Here is a 25,379-nt window from a genome sequence, read left to right as displayed (position 1 = left end):
GCTGAAGATTCGTGGTGAGAGCTGTGGAAATTTCTTAAAATAAAACAACGGTAAACTTTGTCACACTGATTGACTCATTTTTCATGAAAGATTTCTCTGCGGCATTTGAGGCTATTTGATTGATTGCATTTTACCCACAGAGGAAATTGTTTCAAACTTCAAGTCAAGCCTCTCTGAAACCTTGCTGCTAATTTATTAAGGCTGTGGAATAGTCTAAATCCTCTGTTGTCATTTCAACAATGTTCACAGCATCTTCACCTGGAGTAAGTTCTATCTCAATAAACCACTTTCTTTGTTTATTCATAAGAAGCAACTTCTCATCCTTTCATGTTTGTTTCACAAGATTGTAGCAGCTCAGTGATATCTTCGGGCTTCACTTCAAATCCTAGTTCTCTTGCAGTTTCTACCACATTAGCAATTACTTCCCCGCTGAAGTCTGGAAGCCCTCAAAGTCATCCATGAGAGTTAAAAATCCACTTCCACTTCCTCCAAACTCCTTTTAATATTTGATATTTTGACCTCCTTCCATGAATCATGAATGTTCTTCATGGCATCTAGAATAGCAACTCACTTCCAGAAGGTTTTTAATTACTTTGCCCAGATCCATCAAAGGAATCACTATCTGTGGCAGCTATAGCCTTATGAAATGTATTTTTTAAATAATGGGACTTGAAAGTCCAAGTGACTCCTTGATCCATGGATTGCAGTCTGGATGCTGTGTTAGCAAACATGAACACGTTAATCTCCTTGTACATCATCATCAGAGCTCTTGGGTGACCAGGTGCCTTCTCAGTGAGCAGTAATATTTTGAAAGGAATCTTTTTTTCTGAGCAGTAGATCTCAACAGTCGGCTTAAAAATATTCAATAAACCATGCTGTAAACAGATGTGCTGTCATTCATGCATCTCTGTTTACTGATAGAACACAGCTCTTAAAGACCCTAGGATTTTTAGACTGGAAAAGGGGCACTGGTTTCAACTTCAAGACAGAGAATCAGCCTATCCCTTGAAGCTTTTAACCCAGGCATTCACCTCTTTCCTGTAGCTATGAAAATCCTAGATGACATTGTCTAATAAAGTGCTGTTTATTCTACATTGAAAGTCTTTTCTTCAGTGTAGCCACATTCATCAATGACCTTAGCTAGATCTTCTGGATAACTTGCTGCAGCTTCTATATCAATCATTCGCTGCTGTGCTTTGTATTTTTATGTACAGAGATGACTTCTTTCCTTAAACTTCATGAGCCAACCACTGCTATTTTCCAACTTTTCTTCTGTAGTTTCTTTCCTCACCTCTCTCAGTCTTCAGGCAATGGAAGGGAGTTAGGGCCTTTTACTAGATTAAGTGTTGTTGTAAGGTAATGTTGTAACAGGTTTGATCTTTTATCCAGACTGCTGAAACTTTCTCCATATCAGCAATAAGGCTATCTTGCCTTCTTATCATTTGTGTATTCACTGAAGTAGCACTTTTAATGTCCTTCAAGAACTTTTGCTTTGCATTTACAGCTTGGCTATTTGGCACAAGAGGCCTAGCTTTTGATTTATCTTGGCTTTTGACATGACTTCCTCACTAAGCTTAATCATTTTTACATTTTGATATAAAGTGAGAGACATGCAACTCTTCCTTTCACTTGAGCACTTAAGAAGCCATTCCAGGGTCATTTGTTGGCATAATTTCAGTAGTGTTGTATCTCAGGATACAAAAATGCCTGAGGTTAGGTAGATAGACTGGGGACAGCCAATTGATGGAGCAACCAGAACATAAACAACATTTATCAATTAAGCTTGCCATCATATATGGCACAGTTCATGATGCCCCAAAATAATTATAAAAGTCACATCCAAAGACACTCCACTCATCACAAATCACCATGCCACATAAAATAATAATGAAAGTATTTTGAAATATTGTGAGAATTATCAAAATGTGACTCACAGTCACAAAGTAAGCACATGATGTTGGAAAAATGGTGCTGATAGACTTGCTGGATGCAGGGTTACCAGAAATCTTCAATTTGTAAGAAACAAAATATTTCCAAATGCAATAAAGTGAAGTGCAATAAAATGAGGCATGCATGTACTTACAGATTACATTAATTTTATTATGTGGCTTTCATGTTATAAGATTGACACATCTATTTATTAAACAAATAAATATTTTTCTTTATAAAGGAAAATGCATCACATCTTTTCTTTATTAGTGTTTGAAAATACTTGACATGGTGTAATAGAATGCAAGGGCTTATTTATTTTTTATTCTTTCTTTATCTTCAGAACTTTCTCTCCATATTTCCACTAATTCTAACAGCTATCAAGGATTTTTTAATAAGAAAATGTTAACAAATCTGTCTTAAAGTATTTTTGCACTTTAACTTTGAGCCTTTAAAAGTGTGGTTACTGTTAAGATTTATAATTTACCCTAGATAAATGGATTGGATTGTGTAAAATGTTAAACTCTCTATTAAAAAGAAAGCTTAACCTAAACAACAACATAAGTGCTCTTAAGTCATTTTTAAATGAAGAAACTTGGTATCCCAATGATTGTAATTTTATTGCTGACTTCATAGCAATCTTCAAAAGAAATGGTAACTTATATAGTTCTTAGACTGATGTGAATCACACATTTGTATAACTACAGAGAAACTGTTGCCACTAAATTTATGGAATATGTTATATTGCTGAATGCATATAGGCAGTATTAAGAAGTAATATTTAAAATGTTTTTAACCATGTTTTTACTAGTTTTTTTTTTCCTATGACCCATAGTTAATTTTAAAGGCTAAAGTTTGTGCAATTTATAATTACCAATTTCATAAGGGCATAAGACAGAAACTACCTTATAATATTAATTATTTTGACCAATACCCATAACAGGCTATCTATTATCAAAGAACAAAATTTGTCATTTGCTTTCAGGAAAATTTTACAAATACATGTTTACTTTGAATTGGCATCAGACACAATGACTTCTCTCCTCCACTCTAATTTATTACAACATTAAAGGAAATTTAAGCAAGTTTTAAAATACAGAACTATTTTTAATTATGAGGGAGAGAAAGAATAATGATTAGCTTTAAAGATAGCCAAGTGATTATGTCAACATGGTCAAGGGTAGCTGCTCAGACATTTCATTCATGGCTATCGCCACATCTGTCAAACTGCATTCAGGGTCCTACCAGGTTATTAAATGTATGTTGCTTGAATATTGATGAGAAAACAAAAGTATTATATGATTTTTATTAATCATTTTAGTTATATACTCTTTTCCATTTCCTTTTGAACCTAGTGTTAATATTTTCTAGCTGGAACATTTTTGTGATATATTTAATTTATATGGTGTTTACTTAATAAAATTACCCCAACATTCTGAAAATGATGTCAAGACATAATATTTTATATTTTAATTCTAATAATATACCCACATTTCTATATTATTGTAAAGGTTAATATGAATCATAATTAAAATTTTATTTCTGTGAATTAGGTGCTTAAACAGGTGTTAGTCACTCTGAATTATCACCAACACTACCTACATATAACATTTTGAAGTAAAAATAATAGAATATTTTACTTGATCTTGATCTCAAGGAATTTTAAATTATGAGTAGTACCTAAAAATCCAACCTGACTTCAATGAACATTAGTAGAGGTATAACAAATCTTGCATAAATTATATTTTCTAATTAGTAATAGTTTATTGCATTGATTTTTGCTTGAGATTTTAAAAATCAGCATAATATCAAACTGCGGTGCTCAGAGGAAGACCTTGGAAGAATATAGATTTAAACAATTCTTGTATTCCCGATGATTGATGTAACCAGAACTATTAGGCCTTAAAGAATTAGAAAAACATTTGGATATTGATGTGTATAGAGTTGGCTCACATTAGCCATAATAATATCCCAAAACTGATGAGTAATAGCAGATATCACCTCACCCCATGACACATATATAAGATAACCATATTTCTGATATGTTGTCAAGTATGCTATAATGTAAAATAAACAATTTTATCTGATGACCTCCAAGGTTGCATTAAACTTCATGAGCATTTGATTCTATCAAACAAGGACAGAGGAGTAAGAGGTGAGTGGAGAAGGAGGTACTGCAGTTTATTTGTATTATTGTGACCATAGTCATCAATTTTTAGTAATAACAAATGTGAAAAAAAACTCTGTCATTATCACTTGAGTCATAGGAAAAATGTCTTCCTGTTTCAGAAAACATCCAAATAAGGCTCCTGCTGGACTCTGAATTTGTCATTTTCTACATTTCAGAATAATTTTGGTTGGAAACTGGCAATATCATTAACCTCTAAGCTTTAAATCATTGCATAAGTAGGGGTAAAACATTTTAATTTATGGTGGTAAAAGTAGAAAAATTCAACAGTAAAAGAAAGAAAATTTAACTCTGAAGTATCCTCAAGCTTTTAGACATATATGAAACACTAACAATGACTAAAATACAATTCTGTTATCCAAGGTTATTTTTCTAGTTGAGGCATGTTTAAATATCCATGTGGTACTTTCTAGTTTATGATAGTTTTAGGGATCTCTAGATACTTGCATAATATATGTTCAATCAAATAGTCCATTCAACAGAAGTTGAATTATGAAAACCTAATACTGCTTTTGAGATTGGTTGTCACCCCATTTTACAGATAACTAAAAATAATCATAACTATCAAAAGAGTTAACTAAACGGGGCATGAATGTCTTGCCAGGGAATTGGAAGTGTAAATTTTTCCTAAAAATATTAGTATTTATTATTACTTGAAAAAAATGGCAAGAAAAAAATCCACATGGCTCACAGAGTTTATTGTATGGAGCTTATAATAATTAACTCTTAGAAATATTTAAGAATATGTTAGCCATTAATATTTGCTAAGCAATTAATAAATTGACTACAAATTCATTTCAGTCTTTATTTTTAAAATGTAAGATACTTCAGATGAATTTTTACAAGTCTCCCATTTAAATATATGGTTTATGGACACTGCCTAAAATTCATAAGCAATATTGACAAAAGTGGGATATTAATTAAGCAAATTAATCATTTTCATTCATAATGAAAGTGGCCTGATTTTTTAATACAGAAAATTTGACATTGAAAACTTTGTGTTTAAGTGAGGCATGTTATTAGTCAACTTGCTTAATCTTCCTGGACTGTTTCCTACATTTGCTTTGCTCTTATTAAACTGAAATGATAAGCATTCTGATAAATGGATGGCTGCATTGTATTTATATTTCTCTTTTATATATGTAACAAATTTGGATTACCCCTGTCTATGGCATTCATAAATTTAGAATAACACTTTATTGTCTGCATTGGGAGAAACCTTTAAACCTCTTGTCCATTCGGATAATGAATTATGACTATTCCTGTGATTTACTGGCACTACACTCTATCCTTCTTATAATTTCAGCAACCAAAATATGCAAAGTTTGTCATTTGTCCAAATTTTAACGAAATTTGGGGAACAAAGGAGGTGCATCACAGTAGCATTGCAGATTACACAATAATATTTATACACATCTTTGGTGTTAGACTGGACTGTAGCCATCTCAGTTGCTGGTACTCATTACATAGGACTCTGTCTTCTATGGTTATCATATTCTTAGGCCTTTTAACCATAAATTTACGACTTTGTTTATCAGTCAAAAGGAGTATTCATATGTTCTACTAAACAGAAAGCTTTTGTCTCAAGGGGATATGCAAAAATGACTACTTAGTCATTATTTAAATACTATTGGGGATTTTCTACTGTAAAGTGATTTACAGTAATACACCCTGATTATACAGAGATATGCTATAATGTTACATATAATTATTCTTAACAAAATGAGAAGAGCACTTACTTGGTTTGTTAAACATATCTCAAACTTTAATCCAAATATTTAAATTTTCATAGATTGCTATGGTAATATTTATACTGTATTTTTATAATCTTTTTGTAAATATGGCTGAAATCATATTAGAATTAGACTTTTGAAAATCAAAAATTAAGTGGCTTTTCTTTTGTTAAAATAGCTTGATAGTACAATAAACATGTTTCTTAAGATTGTTATCCCCAGGAAGATGTTTCAGACCTACTGTGTATTATTCTAAAGAAGATTAATGGCATTTTTATCTTTTTTCATCTATAAAACAAGGGAGCAGGAGATTTTTCAAAGTACCCTTTACCTTATAGATAAAGATAGTCATAATTTTAGTTTTAGAGATATCAAAGAAACACATGCACATAATTCAGTATTATAATTATGTGATTTATACATTATATCAAGATGTTTTTACAGTTTCAAAATTACATTCACATAGAAACAAATCTTGGGTAGTGTTGGCTGGAAAGACTAATAGGAACAGTAGAACTCAAAGTTGAACATTTCCTTCTCTTGCTTCATAGGCAGCCTCCTTAACTGTGGACTCCTGTTCTGAGAACCAAGAGCCAGGATATTGTACTGTCAGTAATGTGGCAGTTTCAGATGACTGGTAAGGCATATGATTAGTTTAATCTTTATCGTTACTTAAAATTTTTAAAAAGAAAATTTACACCTAAAAATAATTATATGATGCTAAGAATTACATAAAGCTTAAGATATTTTATTTCCCTCCCCAAATTTTCATAATATAAAATAGTCAATAATTACTGTGCAAAATTTGTTAAAATGTGTGAAATGAAGTGGTAGAAATAGGATAAAACTGGAGAAAAGGAAATTAAATATAGCCAGTAGTCTTTGGAAAGATTCATGAAATAATTGCTTATGACCTGGAAAACATGTAGGATAAAGACCCCAGTTCTTTCAAATGCATTTCTAAAAGTTTATGTGAAAATTAACAGGTACTTTTTCATAGCACCTAAAACTGAATGCAGTAGTAATCTACCAGAAAATAAGTGAGTTTAATAGGAAAAAATGATAAACAGAGAAAAATAAGTAGTTATGCATCGTGATGCATCATTCATTGCCTCAATCAACTTATTGGCATCCCTTGCATTGATCAACTTATTGATATCCCTTATCATCTCTGCAAGAAAGGAGCAATGTAATCTAACATAAATATTAGAGTTGCCACTAATTATACAGCATTATCTTCCCTTTGAGAATGTGCTCCTTCTTATTGACTCAGTATTGTGATAATATGCATCTAATTTGACTATTTGAAAACACAATTTCCGTAAGTTTTAATATTTTTCATAATTTGGAAGCCTAACATCTCTGTGTGTTTATGGGACACTCTTTTACGTGTTATGTTTTCCATTGAAATTTATCACACTATAATAAATGCTAAAAAAAAGCTATATTTACTCTAATTTGACCTAAACATTATACTAAAAATGTACTCTTTTGGCACTAATATTTATATCTTCCATTTTTTATTTAGGACTCTTGATGTTCAGCCAAATAGAGTCACAGTTGGAGGTATCAGATCGCTAGAACCAATCCTTCAGAGGAGAGGACACGTGGAAAGCCATGATTTTGTTGGCTGTATAATGGAGTTTGCAGTCAATGGAAGGCCTCTGGAACCCAGTCAAGCTTTGGCAGCACAAGGCATCCTAGATCAGTATGGCAATTTTATTTCTTACTGTTTTAAAGAAAAAAGTGCAAAAAAGCATATGATTCAGTGAGCATTAAAAGATGAAATTATTATGTGCAAATCTCTAAAAATACCAAATGATTTACATTGTTTTGAATTTTAAATATTTATATATACTTTTGAAATTTTGGCATAAAATGTTATATCTAATTAGAAAATTAATATTTGTTTTCTAGAGTCTAAAATATATATATATACATATATATATTTTCATGTGTGCATGTATATGTTTTACCCTCTTACAAAGAGTTGTGAAGATTGAATGAGTTAAGTTGGTAAATTATATAGAAAGGACCCTGGTACATAGAGATATATAAATGTTAGCTATCATGGGCACATAGAACTTTATTTGACCTTAAATAGTTTTATTTATAAACATACATATTCTCAAAAACTTGATGCAGCTTTAAAAACAGGTAATAACTTGATCAATTATGAACTGCAAGGTTATTTTATTTGATTATTAATTAGGTTTCTAACAATAACTTGGGAATTGTAGAAATTATATATTTTCTTTTAAAATTACTTTTGTTCATTATTGAAGTTTGAAAAATTCTGAAAAAACACAAGGAAGAAAATAAAATTAACTTATAATCTAACCACCCAGAGACGACTACTCTTTGTCATGTTCACGACTGCTTAGTATCCTATAATGTGAATGTGCTATATTTTAGCTATTGCTATATACTTTAATTGTTTCCAATTTTATTAATATACCAATTACCCTGTGATTAACACATTTTCACAAAAATCTTTGCTCATATTATTCTTTTGGATGAGATTACTTGAAATCAAACTATAAAGACAAAGCTGGGAATACTTTCTAATGTTTGTAACTTAAGTATTTTAATAACATTTGGCATCTTCCTTTCTTTTTCTACATGTGCTTATTGTTTTGTTACAAAGTCACACTATTTTATTATTATTACTATCAAACAGTACAGAGAAACACAGGATTGGGATTGCCACCATTGTTAATACTTTGGTGTGCATCCTTTTGTGTCTCTCTCCATGTTCACAAAGTACTTTTTAAAATACTAATTTTTTTTCATTTAAAGATATTTTGTGAACATCTTTTTAGGTCAAAACCTACTGAGCCAAAACTTTTAGACTTACATAACAGAGCCAAAACTAGCTCTGTTAGACCTTATGTCCAGAATGACTTTTATTTTCTTGAGACGAAGTCTTGCTCTGTCACTGAGGCTAGAGTGCAGTGGCATGATCTTGGTTCACTGCAACCTCTGCCTCCTGGGTTCAAGCAATTCTCTGCCTCACCCTTCCAAGTATCTGGGATTACAGGTGTCTGCCACTATGGCTGGCTAATTTTTGTATTTTTAGTAGAAACAGGGTTTCACCATCTTGACCAGGCTGGTCTTGAACTCCTGACCTTGTCATCTACCCTCCTCCACCTCCCAAAGTGCTAGGATTACAGGCATGAGCCACCACACCCAGCCCAGAATGACATTTTTAAAACACAAGTCAATTCTTTACACTTCTCGGCTCAAAGTGCTCTGATAGTTTCCCATCTCACCTAGCTTCACAGCCAGAGTCCTGACCCTGACTAACAGGGTTCTTATGATCTGGCATCACCCTTAACTTCCGACCATATCTAACTACTCTTCTTCTTCTTCTTCCCTGAGCTCCAACCATGTTGGGCCTCGGCGTTTCTCAAACATGGCAGAACACTTGCACTCCAGGACTTTCTCACTGGCTGTTTCCTCTAGCTGAAATGCTATTCTACCAGATACACTTGATTCCCTTATTTTGTTTAGGTCTTAACAAAGATTAATTCACTGCCTAATCTAAAGATTCGGCAAACCCCCAAACACACTATACCCTTTCTCACCTTAATTTTCCCAATAGCATTTTTTTCTTTATTTTCTGTCTCTTCCACAAGGAAAAATAAATACTCCCTGGGTGCATGGTTATTTTTTTCATTGTTTTACTTCCATGTACTTGGCAGCTGGTAGGCATTCAATAAACATTAGTTGCATGTGTAGACTGGTAGACATTTGTCAAAAAATACATGGTCCCTGGCTCACATGTATTAACCAAAGTGTTTATTTGACCAAGGCATTTTATTCATATAAGAGCTAATTTAAAGAAGAAATGGTTACATCTTTTTCATTATTATGTAAGACGTCTTCTTTCTTGACTCTTCATTAGTGTGAGGCAGACTCTGTTTTCTAGGAAAACTTCTAGTTTAATTAGTTTCTCCAAATTAATTGTAACTTGTGCTTCAAATAATGGAGTTCTTGAAATTAAACAGGTTAACAAAAGTTTATATTGACTTTTAGCAAACTTCTACTCATCTTGTATGTGCCTTACGGCTCTCAATATGATTTTATTTTAGATGCCCTAGGCTGGAAGGTGCTTGTACTCGCAGCCCATGCCAACATGGTGGCACATGTATGGATTACTGGTCATGGCAGCAGTGTCATTGCAAAGAGGGATTCACTGGGAAATACTGTGAAAAATGTACGTTAAGTTCTTCTGTCTTCCCCTGGAAATTATAATAACTATGAAAATTAAAATATATGCACCCAAGTATGTAATTGAATTAAAAATTATGATTTCATTCTAAATATTGAAAATATTAAATGGGCAATAATTGGTAAAATACAGTGACATTTTAAAAGTTATTTTTGTAACCTGAAGAATAATGAGATTCTTTTAAACAATTATTTACTAACTAATATATAACTATAGCTTCCATTTTTTAAATATTTTATTGTTATTTTTGTTTATAAGAATGCTAGGCAATCTAAAAAGTCAATGGTTATATTTAGGCTTTTTTGTCTTATTATCTACCTTTGGGGGATATTTTTCTGGTGATTTTTTGTGCATAAAAAGATCACTCACCACTGAGCTCAAAGCATCATACAATGGCATCATAATAGGTTAAAATTAATGTTGATACTTTCATTTTAATTTACAAGTACCAGAATTAGTTCTGAATATTACTTTTAAAAACCCTGTCATCAGTTGTTTTCTAAGCTGTAATGTTACTATTATTTAGACATTAATGATGTTCACATCATCATTAGAAAATAGTACTCTCTAATTTCAAGCTGCACATTTCACTGACTAACCCTAATGGCTCCTCTTTTGTAAAAAGTCTTCATTTTCAAACAGATTGTTACTTAACTCTAGTGCAGGTATCTGACCACATTTAAGGAATCATTTGATTCAATTTTAATATGAAAATGAATAGAAATGCATAATATAATTGAGGCTATAATATCTAAAAGGTCTTAGTAGCAGAAAGTATAACTGTGTGTAATTATATTAGATATAATGAAAACATAGAAAACATATTGTCAAGTGATTTTTAAAGTAATAAATATTTAGTAAGTAGGATCCTAATTATATCTGAAATATGAGATGAATCATTGGCTGGATAAATGCCTGAGACTCTTTTTCTTAAATCATTATATAACCCACATACTATAAAATGTATCTTTTTACAGTGCATTGTTCAGGGATGAAATTGTTTTGAGCTCATTTTCTTAATATTTTTTCTTTAGCTGTATCATTTGTTTCTATAACTTAAACTTTTATATTTCTGGAGTGTGGATTTTTTTCAGATTATGATAAATTATGATATACATACTGATTATACATGATGATAAATTATATCTCATGACTACTAGATATAAAGTTAGTTACAAATATAAATATTTGATTGTACACGTCTTTATCCAAATTTATAGCATACTAGAGACTAAAGATTACAAATCATCTTAAAACCATGCAAACATATATTTTGGAAATGCAATGAAAATGTTTACAAACAAATTTTTCAAGTACATATTTCCAACAAGTGGCTATGTCTTTAGGTATTCATGATTTATATACTGTGGCAAATAGTTTAGTAAATATTTCCCAGATGGTTAATGACTGCCATAAAGTATTTTACATTTCACGGTTCTGAAATGGATGTAAACATTTGAAATCAACTTATATAATAATAAACGGAAATTATTTTTTAAGAGTAGAGTTGGGGGACATTAATTTCCAAAAGTTGACATTTTCATTCTCCTTTTTAATATTTCTTGTCACTATAGAAAACTCTCCAAGAAGTGCCAAATGAGTGCATTCATTTTCCTTTTTTTTTTTCTTTGGTTTTCAGCTATTACTCCTGACACTGCCTTATCATTAGAAGGCAAAGGGCGCTTGGACTACCACATGAGTCAGAATGAGAAGCGGGAATATTTGTTAAGGCAAAGCATACAAGGTGCCATGTTGGAGTCTTTTGGTGTGAACAGTCTGGAAGTAAAATTTAGGACCAGAAGCGAGAATGGCATTTTAATCCATATCCAAGAAAGCAGCAATTACACTACTGTGAAGGTGAGATAAAAGCTAATGGTGACTTCATTTGATTAGACCGCCTGCTGTGTAGTGGTTTAAATCACTTCTCCCATAATTTCTGTCCTTTTCTTTACAACCCATTAGAGTTCCGACTAATGCTGGGCACTATTCCAATATCATCTATCTTAACTATTCCCCAGGCATTGGCCAGAGTAACAGAGATCTGAATGGTTTGGTTTCTACACACTTTTGTCTTGCTTTAGAGTAGAGAACCCTGCCAGGTAGGCCAACACACAAAGAATTAGTGGCAATCTACTTTTCTGGTAAGAATTTATACTGCTTTTTTCTTAAACAAAGCAAACCAAAAATATAATGTGTCTTTGAAATGCAAAAATATTTTTCTCCAATAATTATTTCAAATACTGATATGTGTATGTTAATTGACAGGATTAGAATAAAGAAATACATTGTGAGATATGGGAAAACATTTTGAAATTATATGATTTCTGGAGCATACATTTAATTCACTATCTTTATAAACTCTGTGAAGTATATTTGGAATTTATTATAAGTAAAATTTCACTTCACCTTTATGAAACATTTTTAAATAATCTTAAAAATTATACTCCATGAGAACAATGGATTGATTTATCATTAGGCTTTTACATTTTTTTTTTAATCTGTAAATAAGATAATAAACTTTCATACAGGTAAATAATTTAGTTAGATATACATTTTTGCATTGGCTCAGAGCTTTCTGAATTTTTAAATCTGTATTTTGCTTTCTTTCCCACAAATAAGTCATCTCCTAGACCAACAGTTTCTTTAGTTTAGTTATATTGACTGCCTTCCATTAATATTACTTTGTATCATTCTACTGATAATTTTTAATATAAATTTTAGTAAATTCTTAAAATAACAGATCCATATTTCCTGAATTATTTTTGTCTATGAGTCAATATTTGAAAATTACTCCAGGAATAGTTCATAAAGAAAAAGAGCAATATGCTCAGAAAATTATTAGGTTTATTTCATATATAATGCTAAAAATAAAAATAGATGTTCACTTCTAAACTTAAGCCTTTTTAATCCTCAAAATTTTTCTCTGTGCAAGCCAACCATGATTATGTCACATATAAATATATTTAATAAGTAGCATGAAAACCAATATTTCTTATATTCTCAAATAATAATCTCTCTAGTCCAGTCATTTCCAACTAGGAATGATTTTACCTCCAGGGGACATTTGGCAATATCTGGAGACATTTTCAATTGTCACAGTTGGAAGTTGGGAGAGTGTTTCTGGCGTCTAGTGGTAGAGGTCAGGAATGCTGCCAAACATCAGCACTGTACAACAGTTATCTGGCCCAACATATCATTAGTGCCAAATGGCAGACACTCTACCCTAATCCCCTACAAGAGAACACTTTTAACTTTACCTCCATTGAAACAAAGGACCCAGTTCCAGAGTTCATAAAACCACTGTAAAAGAGAACACATAGGTCATTGTATAACCTTATATTTTGTTCTTATAATTTTCATTGAAAATGGTATTAGAAGTAAACAGTGTAAAGGAGCAAAGAAAGAAATAAACCTTCACCTTCTATAAGAAACATATTTTATATGTTTTGAGGGGCTTTGACATTGAGGTCTGTGTGTTATCTGTTAAACTGTTTCCAAGTCCTCATGCCATTTAAATGACATATGAAATATTTCTGTATGTTACCACTTTAAGCCAAGGAATTCAGTGAAAATACAATGTGGTTGAAAAAAATCAGAGACCAGTTTTTTTCTTCCCTGAATGTCAGGATCCAGTTTTGTCACCATAAATTATTGTATTTTCAACTGGCCAACAGCATTCAACTCCAGATTTTGTTAGCTCGGTAGCAATAACTTAGATTTTTTTATTTTCTGAAAGGAAACTAAGCGTTAATTAATAAAAAATGAATAACACAGACAGAAATGCATAGTTTCATATGAAAATTTTGAAAAACAGCTTTTTAAAGATTAAGCTGCTTGGCAGGTAAAGAAAATGGGTAAGAAAAAATAAGAACAATGAATTAAGAATAACTAAATAAACTGAAAGAAAGTAGCTGTTGTAAGCAGGCAAATTATTTGGATGACAGGAATATCATGTGCTTATTACAGAATAGGATGGACTTTTACTTCATTTTTAGTTTATTGGTCACCAAGACTCCAAGATTTCTTTTTTCCTTTTTTTTTTTTTTGCGGGGGCGGTTTCTCTTTCTGACCTTTTCTTTATTTCTTTCTTATGGTTTGCATGGTCTGACTCTTTCACTCTCTCATTCTCTTTTTCTATCATTCTCTCTCTCTTCTCTCTACACACACACACACACACACAGAGAGAGAGAGAGAGAGAGAGAGAGAAGCAGCCAGAAGATGAGGACATTTTGTGAAAAATGAGCAAGGGTGTTTGGTAAATGCAGTGTCAGGTGTGAGCAGCAATAGCAATGAGAGGATAGAAAAGATTATGTGAAATCAATTGGGGCTATTCAAACGAAGAAAAAATTTCGGAGAGAAAGGTAAAAGGAAAGCATACTTGTGTAAAACTTTGTTGACCAACATTTAAAGCATTTCACAAATCTCTTTTCATTCATGGCATATCCTATAGCTCCATATTTGATGTTCTGTAATAACAGTAATATGAGGAACTTTATTTCTACTCCAAATCTGTTCTATTGTTTGTGTTTGTTTGTTTAAGTGGGCAACACAGGTGGCACAGAATTAGAATAATGAATTCAAAGCTGTGTGGATTCAAATTAAACAAATGAACAAATAAATGCAGTCATGAGTTGCGTAAGGACAGGGGCACATTTCCTAAAATGCATTGTTAGGTGATTTTATTCTTGTGCAAACATCATAGAGTGAACTTACTCAAACCTAGATGGTACAGCCTATTGCACACCTAGGTTATATGGAATAGTCTATTGCTCCTGTGCTACAAACCTGTATGGCATGTTTACTGTACTAACTACTGTAAGCAATTGTGACACGTGGCAAGTATTTGTGTATATAATCATATCCAAACATAGAAAAGGTACAGTAAAAAGGCTTCATAGAAGATTTTTTAGGTGGAAGTGGGGAGAGCCTGGGCAACAGGGTCTTGCTCTGTTGGAGTGCAGGCTGGAGTGCAATGGTATGATCTCGGCTCATTGCAGCCTCTGCCTACTGGGCTCAATTTATCCTCCCTCCTCAGCCTCCCAAGTAGCTGGGACTATAGGCATGTGCCACCATGCCAGGCTAATTTTTGTATTTTTTGAAGAAAGTCGGTTTCACGTGTGCCCAAATGGCACTACTGTAAATAAAGCTTGTAGGACTGGAAGTTGCTCTGAGTCAGTGTGTCAGTAAGCAAGTGGCAGGTCAATGTGAAGGTCTAAGACATTATTCTACACTTCTGCAGACTTTATAAACTCTATACACTTAGGTTACACTAAATTTATCGAAAATATTTTTCTTCAATAATAAATTAAACAGCTTACTGTAACTGTTTTCGTTTATAAACTTTTGATTTCTTTAACTTTTTGCTTTTTTGTAATAACAGTTAAAACACAAATACATTGTATAGCTGTACAAAAATATTTTGTTTTCTTATACCCTTATTCTGTAAGCTTTCTTCTATTTTAAGCATTTTTTATTTCATTTTATTTTTATTTTAAACTTTTGCGTCAATAACTAAGAAACAAAAAAACACATGAGCGTACACAGGATCAGGATCATCAGTGTCACTGTCCTCCACCTCCACATCCTGTCCCAGTGGAAGGTCTTCAGGGGCAATAACACACATTGAACTGTCATCTCCTATGATAACAATGCCTTCTGGAATACTGCCTAAAGGACCTGGATGAGGCTGGTTTACAGCGATTTTTTGTATCATTACAAGCAGTACCCTCTAAACTAATGATTTTTTAAAAATGTGGTAAATGCATAAACAGTAATATAGTCATTTATTATCCTCATCAAGTATTAGGTATTGTACATAATTGCATGTGATATACTTTTATACTTACCAGCAGCACAGTAGGCTTGCTTACACCTGTATCGCCGCAGTGAGTAATTTGTTGTGCTATGACATTACAATGGCTGCTGGGTCACTAGAAGATAATAATTTTTCAGCTCCTGTGGTTCATCATTGACTGTTTATGAATAAATAAAACCAAGCAAAAGTTAGCATGATGTTTTGAAAGTTAGGCATTATATAAGTGTTAAGTACTGCCAGGGAGAAGGAAAGCAATACGCATGTTATAATGGGAACTCATATTCTTCTCCACCTCAATTTGTGATATGCTCCAAGTGCTCTTTCATTTATTGAATAAAAGATGACATGATGATATCAATTTGGAGGAAAGAGCTAGGAGGAGGCTTTTTCTTTTTTCTTTTCTTTTTTTTTTTTTTCAAAAAGGACCTAGCTATAACCAAAAGAAAGTTGCTGTTTTTACTGAGTGTCATGAGATGTTGCCTATTTGATGAAATGTTATTGTCATTTAGCTAGAATTTTCTGGGTTTTTAATTTTTTTAGTTTGGTACTAAAATATATTATTATCTGGAAAAATTGCTTTAATAAAATATGACTATATGAATAACATATGTAAATGTGTTAGACATCTTTTCCATAAAGTACAAATGAACTGATTTTTAGTTTTACCAGATGTGTTTGTTGCATGTAGAAATAGCATTTGATCTGAGTGACAAAATAAACTAATCCATCTTTTCATTCCCATTATTTGAGGAACAGTGCCACTGCATCCCCCTGCCAAGACACCAGCTCTGTCTGGCAGTGTTAACGGGTTTATGCTCCCTGAACCAAATGTTCATCTTGCCTTGTAAATTATCTCATTTTCTAAAATGGTCTACTCAGGATACTGGAAACTTGGTAGCTGGAAACTGGAGTGGGAGCATCCTGTTACCCAATGTTCTATCTACTAGACAAAATAAAATAAACCAAATATCCCTTAGATATTGTAAAAGACAGCCAAAGTGAAGACTTGCCCAGACACCTCATTATTAAGAATTCAGTCTTTATTCATCATAGCTTTTGATCCCAATAAATGATATAAACAATAGGCATCTTTTTTTCCCCCCAAAATTCCAGTGTGTAAAGATGACAGGTAAAACGATTATTTTCATCTTTATTTTCCAACTATGCTTTCTTTTTAGCTGAGCATTCATTTTTCTTTTTGAAGTGGTTTTCACAGTTTTTTAGTACTATGGGCCTTTTACTAAACGAACCAACATAACACACTCCAATGGGAGGTTGTCACTGAAGTACAAATAATCAAAAAAGGTATAATTTAGTTATCTTAAAATGGGCATTCAGCCCTTTACTATTTCAATTGTGTTCTGGAAAATAATTCACTGTATTTTGAAAAATTAGGTATACAGATATGAATACTTTGAAAACCATTGAAACTATTAAGTATAAAAGTATGTGTTGCCTAAAATTGTAGAGACAAGATGTGTAAGTATCCTCTCATACAACCAGATTCTTCTGCTATTCTATCTTCTGTAGATTGGTCAAAAATTTAAACTTTAGGCCGGGCGCGGTGGCTCACGCCTGTAATCCCAGCACTTTGGGAGGCCGAGGCGGGTGGATCACTAGGTCAAGAGATCGAGACCATCCTGGTCAGCATGGTGAAACTCCATCTCTGCTAAAAATACAAAAAATTAGCTGGGCATGGTGGCGCGTGCCTGTAATCCCAGCTACTCAGGAGGCTGAGGCAGGAGAATTGCCTGAACCCAGGAGACAGAGGTTGTGGTGAGCCAAGATCGCGCCATTCCACTCCAGCCTGGGTAACAAGAGCAAAACTCTGTCTCAAAACAAAAAAACAAAAAACAAAAAATTTAAACTTTAGTTTTATTAATGACTTTTATTTAAGCATACCATATTTTAATTGTATATTATTTTTAATATGTTTTATAGATTAAGAATGGCAAAGTACATTTTACATCAGATGCAGGAATCGCTGGGAAAGTGGAGAGAAACATTCCTGAAGTGTATGTTGCAGACGGCCACTGGCACACTTTCCTAATTGGGAAAAATGGAACAGCCACAGTATTGTCTGTTGACAGAATATATAACAGAGATATTATCCACCCTACTCAAGACTTCGGTGGCCTTGATGTACTTACTATATCGCTTGGAGGAATTCCACCCAATCAAGCACATCGAGACGCCCAAGCAGGTAAATGCCTCTGTTAAGTAGAATCACAAGGGAAAGATAAAATTGTACCACAAGAAGTAATTGTTTTCTTCTTGTGGCAAGAGTAGCTAAAATCTACACATTAAGTATGAATCTCATATACAATATAATTTCATTCAACAAAATGTATGTTTAAAAAAGTAGTTTGATGTCTGATAATATCAATAATAAATATCCTAAAAATGTCATAGCTTTCTTTAGAAAGTTTGTAATAAACTATTAGCTACCTTGAGCAACTTGCATCTTTCTTACCAAGGTTGTAACTCAGTCCATGGAGTGTTGATGCTTTGCTTGTCCACCAAGCATTTTGTACACATTTATTCATGTATTTATTCATTCACAGTCACTCTCTTCATGGTCCATTAATGGAAACAAACATCAATCAATTTCTTACACAAGCAAATTCATTATTCTAATCTGTGATAAATAATACAAAGGAAGAATGTGGAATTCTAAAATATAGTGAAAAAAGAGAAAGGAAGAGGAATTTTGCCGAGGAATTGACATGTATACATAAATCTGAATGATAAGGAGAAGGATGAAAGTGTATGAAAGGTTAATTTATGTTGATAGAAAGTTTTTTAAAGAAATAGATTAAGTCCGAGTTATAGAACAAAGCACATTGGGGGCTATGTCATAGGCAAATGATGAAGTTGGAGAATGAAACAACTTCTAGACCTGTTGCAGTTTTGTTCTTATTTACAGAGCAATGGGAAGTTATTAACAATTGTAATCACAGGAGGATCAAGTTAGATATGCAGTAATATTACAGATCATTTAGGCTACAACATGGAGAATGAATTGGTGGAGGGAACGAGTGGATCAACAGAAATTACTTGGGATCTGGACAAGATGTCTTGTGAGCTCCTACTCGTGTGGTGGCCAAGGGGTTAGAAGTGGCCAGGCAAGAAGTATTCTGGGAACTAATATCAACCAAACTGTTAGTGATTATGGTAAAATTCAAGGAGGATTCTACTTCTCAACTCAAAGAAGGATAGTGTCACCAAGAGAGGAAACTACAGGACACTGCAAAAGCAGCATATCTCGGGAAGTATCAGATTTGGTTTGGGACATTTTGGGTTTGAAGCATCTTTGAAAAAATCCTTTGGATGGATGGGCTGGAACTCAGAAATAGACTTTAACTGGAAATACATGTTTAGGAGTGGTCAGTGTCAAGCAGGTAACTGAAGTACTGAACATGGGTGTGATCACCTAACATGAGAGTGTAGAGTGAAAAGAAAGCCTAGGACCTCATCTTGATTAACTCTAAGAGTCAATGGTTATGTAGAGAAAAATAAGTCAGAAAAGGAGACTAAGTAATGGGAAGAAAATCAGGAGTATAGGAACAAAAGGAAAAGATGTCACAAAAGCTCATAGAAAAAGTATATCAAGGATGAGAATGTCACTAGTGTAGAATGATGCATTAAATAAGAGGAAAATAATGCATGTGAGAGTAATAGAGTTAAAGCATAAAAGTTAAAGTCTGGGTTATAAATCCTTTTTATAAATTTAATTATTAGAGAACATTGTGAGAAAACAAGCCAATATAAATTATGCTTTTTTGGTAGTGTCAAAATAGATTCTTGGGCCCTGAGATAGGAACATCAGCCGTGTTTGTGCACTCCGTGTCATGAAGTGTTTCTTAACTTTGTATTTTATCTTTATCTTTCCCCTAAGCAGACACTTAATATAGTCTAAACTTTGCCATCCCCAAGTCATAAAATGTTAACGCCAGTGGTATGTATTCATCTGATCTTTGGAGGTCCACAGGCCATTGTAATAGCTAAGATTTTTTTCTTTAACTCCCCAAGAACCTATGTTCGACACCTTTGGTGCAATATCACCTTCAATTGGAATGCATGATTTAGTAGTTGAAGCCATTGGCCTATTTCATGTTCTTTACAAGTTTTTAAAAATACATTTTATTTGTATGCATGTAATTTTTGGTATATGGAATGTAAAAAGAATGAAAATTGATAATTAAATAAATCAGTAAGAAAAAGAAAATTCAGCCTGCCCAAGTCATTCATAAATCTTCAGAATGAGCGGGATTCAAGCAATCTGCCCCACGTTTGGTCATGGTAATCTTACATACCTTGCTAAGTTATGTTATAAGATGCCTGCCCCACGTTTGGTCATGGTAATCTTACATACCTTGCTAAGTTATGTTATAAGATGCACAGCTTAATTACCTTTCAACTGGGTGATGACTCTGAGACTGAGCTTCCGGTATTTACATGAAGTGATTCTGAAGTTTCTTTTTACAAGTGATTCTGGAGTTTCCCAGCAATGTTGTATAAACCTTTTTTTAACATGTAAAAAGCCTTACTGCTGCTTCTTCTCCCAGCAGGTTTTGATGGCTGCATTGCTTCTATGTGGTATGGTGGAGAAAGTCTTCCTTTCAGCGGGAAGCATAGCTTGGCCTCCATCTCAAAAACAGATCCCTCGGTGAAGATTGGCTGTCGTGGCCCAAACATCTGTGCCAGCAACCCCTGCTGGGGTGATTTGCTGTGCATTAATCAGTGGTATGCCTACAGGTGTGTTCCTCCTGGGGACTGTGCCTCCCACCCATGCCAGAATGGTGGCAGCTGTGAGCCAGGCCTGCACTCGGGCTTCACCTGTAGCTGCCCAGACTCGCACACGGGAAGGACCTGTGAGATGGTGGTAGCCTGTCTTGGTGTCCTCTGTCCTCAGGGGAAGGTGTGCAAAGCTGGAAGTCCTGCGGGGCACGTCTGTGTTCTGAGTCAGGGCCCTGAAGAGATCTCTCTGCCTTTGTGGGCTGTGCCTGCCATCGTGGGCAGCTGTGCAACCGTCCTGGCCCTCCTGGTCCTGAGCCTGATCCTGTGTAACCAGTGCAGGGGGAAGAAGGCCAAAAATCCCAAAGAGGAGAAGAAACCAAAGGAGAAGAAGAAAAAGGGAAGTGAGAACGTTGCTTTTGATGACCCCGACAATATCCCTCCCTACGGGGATGACATGACCGTGAGGAAGCAGCCTGAAGGAAACCCAAAACCAGATATCATTGAAAGGGAAAACCCCTACCTTATCTATGATGAAACTGATATTCCTCACAACTCAGAAACCATCCCTAGTGCCCCTCTGGCATCTCCAGAGCAGGAGATAGAGCACTATGACATTGACAATGCCAGCAGCATCGCCCCTTCGGATGCAGACATCATCCAACACTACAAGCAGTTCCGCAGCCACACACCAAAATTTTCAATCCAGAGGCACAGTCCCCTAGGCTTTGCAAGGCAATCCCCCATGCCCTTAGGAGCAAGCAGTTTGACTTACCAGCCTTCATATGGTCAAGGTTTGAGAACCAGCTCCCTAAGCCACTCGGCGTGTCCAACTCCCAACCCTCTGTCCCGACACAGTCCAGCCCCTTTCTCCAAATCTTCTACTTTCTATAGAAACAGCCCAGCAAGGGAATTGCATCTTCCTATAAGGGATGGTAACACTTTGGAAATGCATGGTGACACCTGCCAACCTGGCATTTTCAACTATGCCACAAGGCTGGGAAGGAGAAGCAAGAGTCCTCAGGCCATGGCATCACATGGTTCTAGACCAGGGAGTCGCTTAAAGCAGCCAATTGGGCAGATTCCGCTGGAATCTTCTCCTCCAGTCGGACTCTCCATCGAAGAAGTCGAGAGGCTCAACACGCCTCGCCCTAGAAACCCAAGTATCTGCAGTGCAGACCATGGGAGGTCTTCTTCAGAGGAGGACTGCAGAAGGCCACTGTCTAGAACACGGAATCCAGCCGATGGCATTCCGGCTCCGGAATCCTCTTCTGATAGTGACTCCCATGAGTCTTTCACTTGCTCAGAAATGGAATATGACAGGGAGAAGCCAATGGTATATACTTCCAGGATGCCCAAATTATCTCAAGTCAATGAATCTGATGCAGATGATGAAGATAATTATGGAGCCAGACTGAAGCCTCGAAGGTACCACGGCCGCAGGGCCGAGGGAGGACCTGTGGGCACCCAGGCAGCGGCACCAGGAGCTGCTGACAACACGCTGCCCATGAAGCTTGGGCAGCAAGCAGGGACTTTCAACTGGGACAACCTTTTGAACTGGGGCCCTGGCTTTGGCCATTATGTAGATGTTTTTAAAGATTTGGCGTCTCTTCCGGAAAAAGCAGCAGCAAATGAAGAAGGCAAAGCTGGGACAACTAAGCCAGGCCCCAAAGATGGGGAAGCAGAACAGTATGTGTGAAGTTTATGTACTGGCACTATAAAAACATAAAAACAAAAAATGCTCAAACCATTGTGAAGTTGCCGACTAGGTTGGGTCACGTTTGAAAAACAGGCCAGTATGGACTAGTGGTAGAGGGGAAACTTTAAAAATAATAACCACAATGCTGCTGAAACAGACTCACAGCTACTCTTAATTTAAACATATGTGGTTGAATTTATTTCCCTGCATGCATTGTGTTTTGTAACTAGTTTTATGGCATGCAGCATTTGGAAGACTTTTCTTATTTAGCAGTGTTTGATTTGTGATTTTTAAAAACTGATACCTTTACCATTGCAGAAAAGAACTTGTGCTTTCCCAGTGGTGTATGTGTATTGTTTCCATTGTATTATTATAATGATATTTTGCATTGCAAGATCCTCGATGCTAAACCAATCCTTGTAAAGTGTAGAAAGGAACCCTCCTATCATGGAATGAAGATTAGGTATATTAACACTTTTCAGAATGATCGTTTCCGTATTTGATGTTGCTCGGAAATGTCTGAGTATTTGAGTAAGTTGTACATGACAGTGGGTACTGAAATTAAGTCATTTTGTTCAGCACTTTAATGCTTTCTTATAGAATTGTCTTAAAACTTCTGGATCCTTTAGCAAATGATTCTGGTCTCCTGACTTTCATCAGGCTTCCATTAGGAACAGAGTGATTGCATGTTGTCCCCAGAACACTGCCACCTTGCTATGCAGATAATGTTCTCAGCAGCACTTCTAAGAGACACTCTTAAAAGTTATTTATTGAAAATTTGTTCTATGCTTTTACTATTTTAAAGAATTGACCTAAGGAAAGTCTATGATTGGACTTATTTTCCAACCAGATAACATTTACTCTAAGTACCCAGTTTTTATAATTTATATGAAATCAGATTTCAACACTTACTTTCAGTCATTTTGTAGATCATTTTTTTTAATACTGTGTAAAACCCTTTTTTACACCTAAGCTGTGTTTTTGATACTGATATTTTCCTATGCTGAATAGTTTTCTTACTTTCAGGGAAGGTAAGAAAATACTTTTTTTATATTTGTTACTTATGTAACATTCATATTTTTCACATTTTGATATTTGTAACATACTGTATGCTTTCTACTTGTAAATGTCAACAATAGAATTAAAATATTTATTTAAAATACTTTGTATTCTAGTGTAATATTGATTTTTATCTTTCTACATTCTTTGTATGCCCAATTGAGAATAGTCTCTGCTTGTCAATAGTGTATGACTAATTGAACTGTATATAGGCAGCATCATTTTCTTTTTAAAAATGTGAATATGGATCCTTGCCAGAACAGGTATTTTAAAGTCACTTTAGTGCATTCCTAACCTGTCAGAGTTCTTGGGCTTCCCTGGAGTATAATGAGTCTAGACTAGGTTGATCTTAGGGGTCTAACTTTATTATGAAGCTTGTTTAAACATCCTAGGAATAAATGTTTGGAAATTCCCAGTAGAATATGTTCACTGAAGACCAGCTTTAGCTCAGTCTTATAGAAGCAGCAATGAATTAAAGCTAATTATGGAAAAATGTCTGGGTCTGATTTTCTCTAAGGACCCAGCCCAAAATTCTCTAAGTCCAATGGTGGGTAGAAAGAATGAAAGCAAAAGCTCCACTCTACATATGTGTCTTTAATTTATTGATTACTCTGCTGCATAATTCTAAAGAAACTGTACATGCTGTCTTAGCCAAGACAAACTTCTGTTTTCAAGAGTCATAGTTATGTCTTAAATAACAGGACTTTAAAAAATTTCCTCACAATCTCATAACATTTGTAATTTAATATCTGCCCCAAACCTAATATTCATTGAGAATACTCTTCTTTAATACTGACCATACCATATTGAATAGGAATTTTAACAATATGTAAATTAACACCCACCCACAGATTGAGGTATATGCCAGAATTATTTTGTCATGTAATAATGCTGAGGGTATTATTTTTTGTTTCAGATTAGGAAGTATAATGTGGGTTTAATCTAAATCATGATATTCCTTTAGGTTTAAACACTGAATGTAAGATAATGATCTGATTTTTCTCTTTTTTTGTCACCTGTGATGAGCCAACATGTTTTAATATTTCTCTGTGAATTTTAATAGTATAAATTTCTTCTCCAAATACGGAACATGTTCATTGATTTGTGTAACTCAAAACAGAATACATTTTTTAAGAAACTGAAGCATCTCAATGTCCTCAAGAATATAAACTCTATAATTTAGAACAGAGCTAAATGTAAGATGATAAACATGATTATAGCTAAGAATAAAGGAGAAGGAACTTGATGCCAAGATTTTGTATTCTTATTCTCTAAGAATTCTTTGTGAAATAGAGAATTACTATTCCCTTGACTAATCAATCCCAGTTTAGGAACTTGATAGGATTCTCATAGGACAATTTCTAGTCTTTGGTTCTTCTTGGAAATCTCTTCTACTGAAGCAAGGCCAATATTTATACCAAAATAAATCAGAAATCTGTGAAATGAAGGTCTCACTTTAAAATGGAGTGACGTGGTATACTAGGAGGAGGGATTATAGGCAAATTAACAGATTAAAAATCCCCACAAATGAATGGTTAGTGGTGATTTGCATGTTTACACATAAAATTATGACCTCAGAATTTTAATCCATCCCCTGTCAAGTTTTATTAGATTTCCTGGAATACAGTTACTCTACTCTGTAGAGACGAGAGCAACTCCATCTTGGATGCTCATCTTCCATGTTGACTTCTGATTAACCCCAGTTCTGAAAATGCCTCTAATATTTCCAGTTTATGTATGGTTCCTTGTGTAAGAGCTTGTACTAACTGCAACTCCTGACCTTAGGCAGATTCACATAGCATTTTGTACTTCCCTGAGGAGTCAATTTCAATTATCCTACACCTTTCTTCCCTGTGATATATAAGCCCTGGGCTGGGGGTTAATGGTGTAGGGATCTACCATTTTTGTCTCTCCACTGCCTGAGGCACAAGCATGGCTTCTTTTGATAACGTCCCTATTGAATGATTCTTTCTGAGCAACTGGAT

The 25,379-nt window shown here is 34.4% G+C and overlaps 1 protein-coding gene across 2 annotated transcripts in view; it reads left to right on the top strand.

Moving 5' to 3' along the window:
• The window catches only part of FAT4 (FAT atypical cadherin 4), a 178,510-nt gene extending 153,870 nt beyond the window's left edge, over positions 1-24,640 (top strand). Inside the window, exons 13-18 of one of the 2 annotated variants that reach the window (XM_064383905.1) lie at positions 6,402-6,487; positions 7,379-7,558; positions 9,945-10,069; positions 11,724-11,941; positions 17,841-18,102; positions 20,471-24,640. In XM_064383905.1, coding sequence (XP_064239975.1) covers positions 6,402-6,487; positions 7,379-7,558; positions 9,945-10,069; positions 11,724-11,941; positions 17,841-18,102; positions 20,471-22,335 — 2,736 coding nt within the window. In that variant the 3' untranslated portion in view covers positions 22,336-24,640. Of the gene's footprint in view, positions 1-6,401; positions 6,488-7,378; positions 7,559-9,944; positions 10,070-11,723; positions 11,942-17,840; positions 18,103-20,467 lie in introns of both variants that reach the window. The other variant, XM_012473052.3, reaches the window with a different exon arrangement.
• The last annotated feature ends 739 nt before the right edge of the window (positions 24,641-25,379 follow it).

This window comes from Aotus nancymaae, unplaced genomic scaffold (assembly GCF_030222135.1).
Source record: "Aotus nancymaae isolate 86718 unplaced genomic scaffold, 86718_ANA_hifiasm-v0.15.2.pri h1tg000033l, whole genome shotgun sequence".
NCBI lineage: Eukaryota > Metazoa > Chordata > Mammalia > Primates > Aotidae > Aotus > Aotus nancymaae.
The sequence above is the reverse complement of the archived record's forward strand: the minus strand, read 5'-3'. Positions and strand labels throughout refer to the sequence as shown.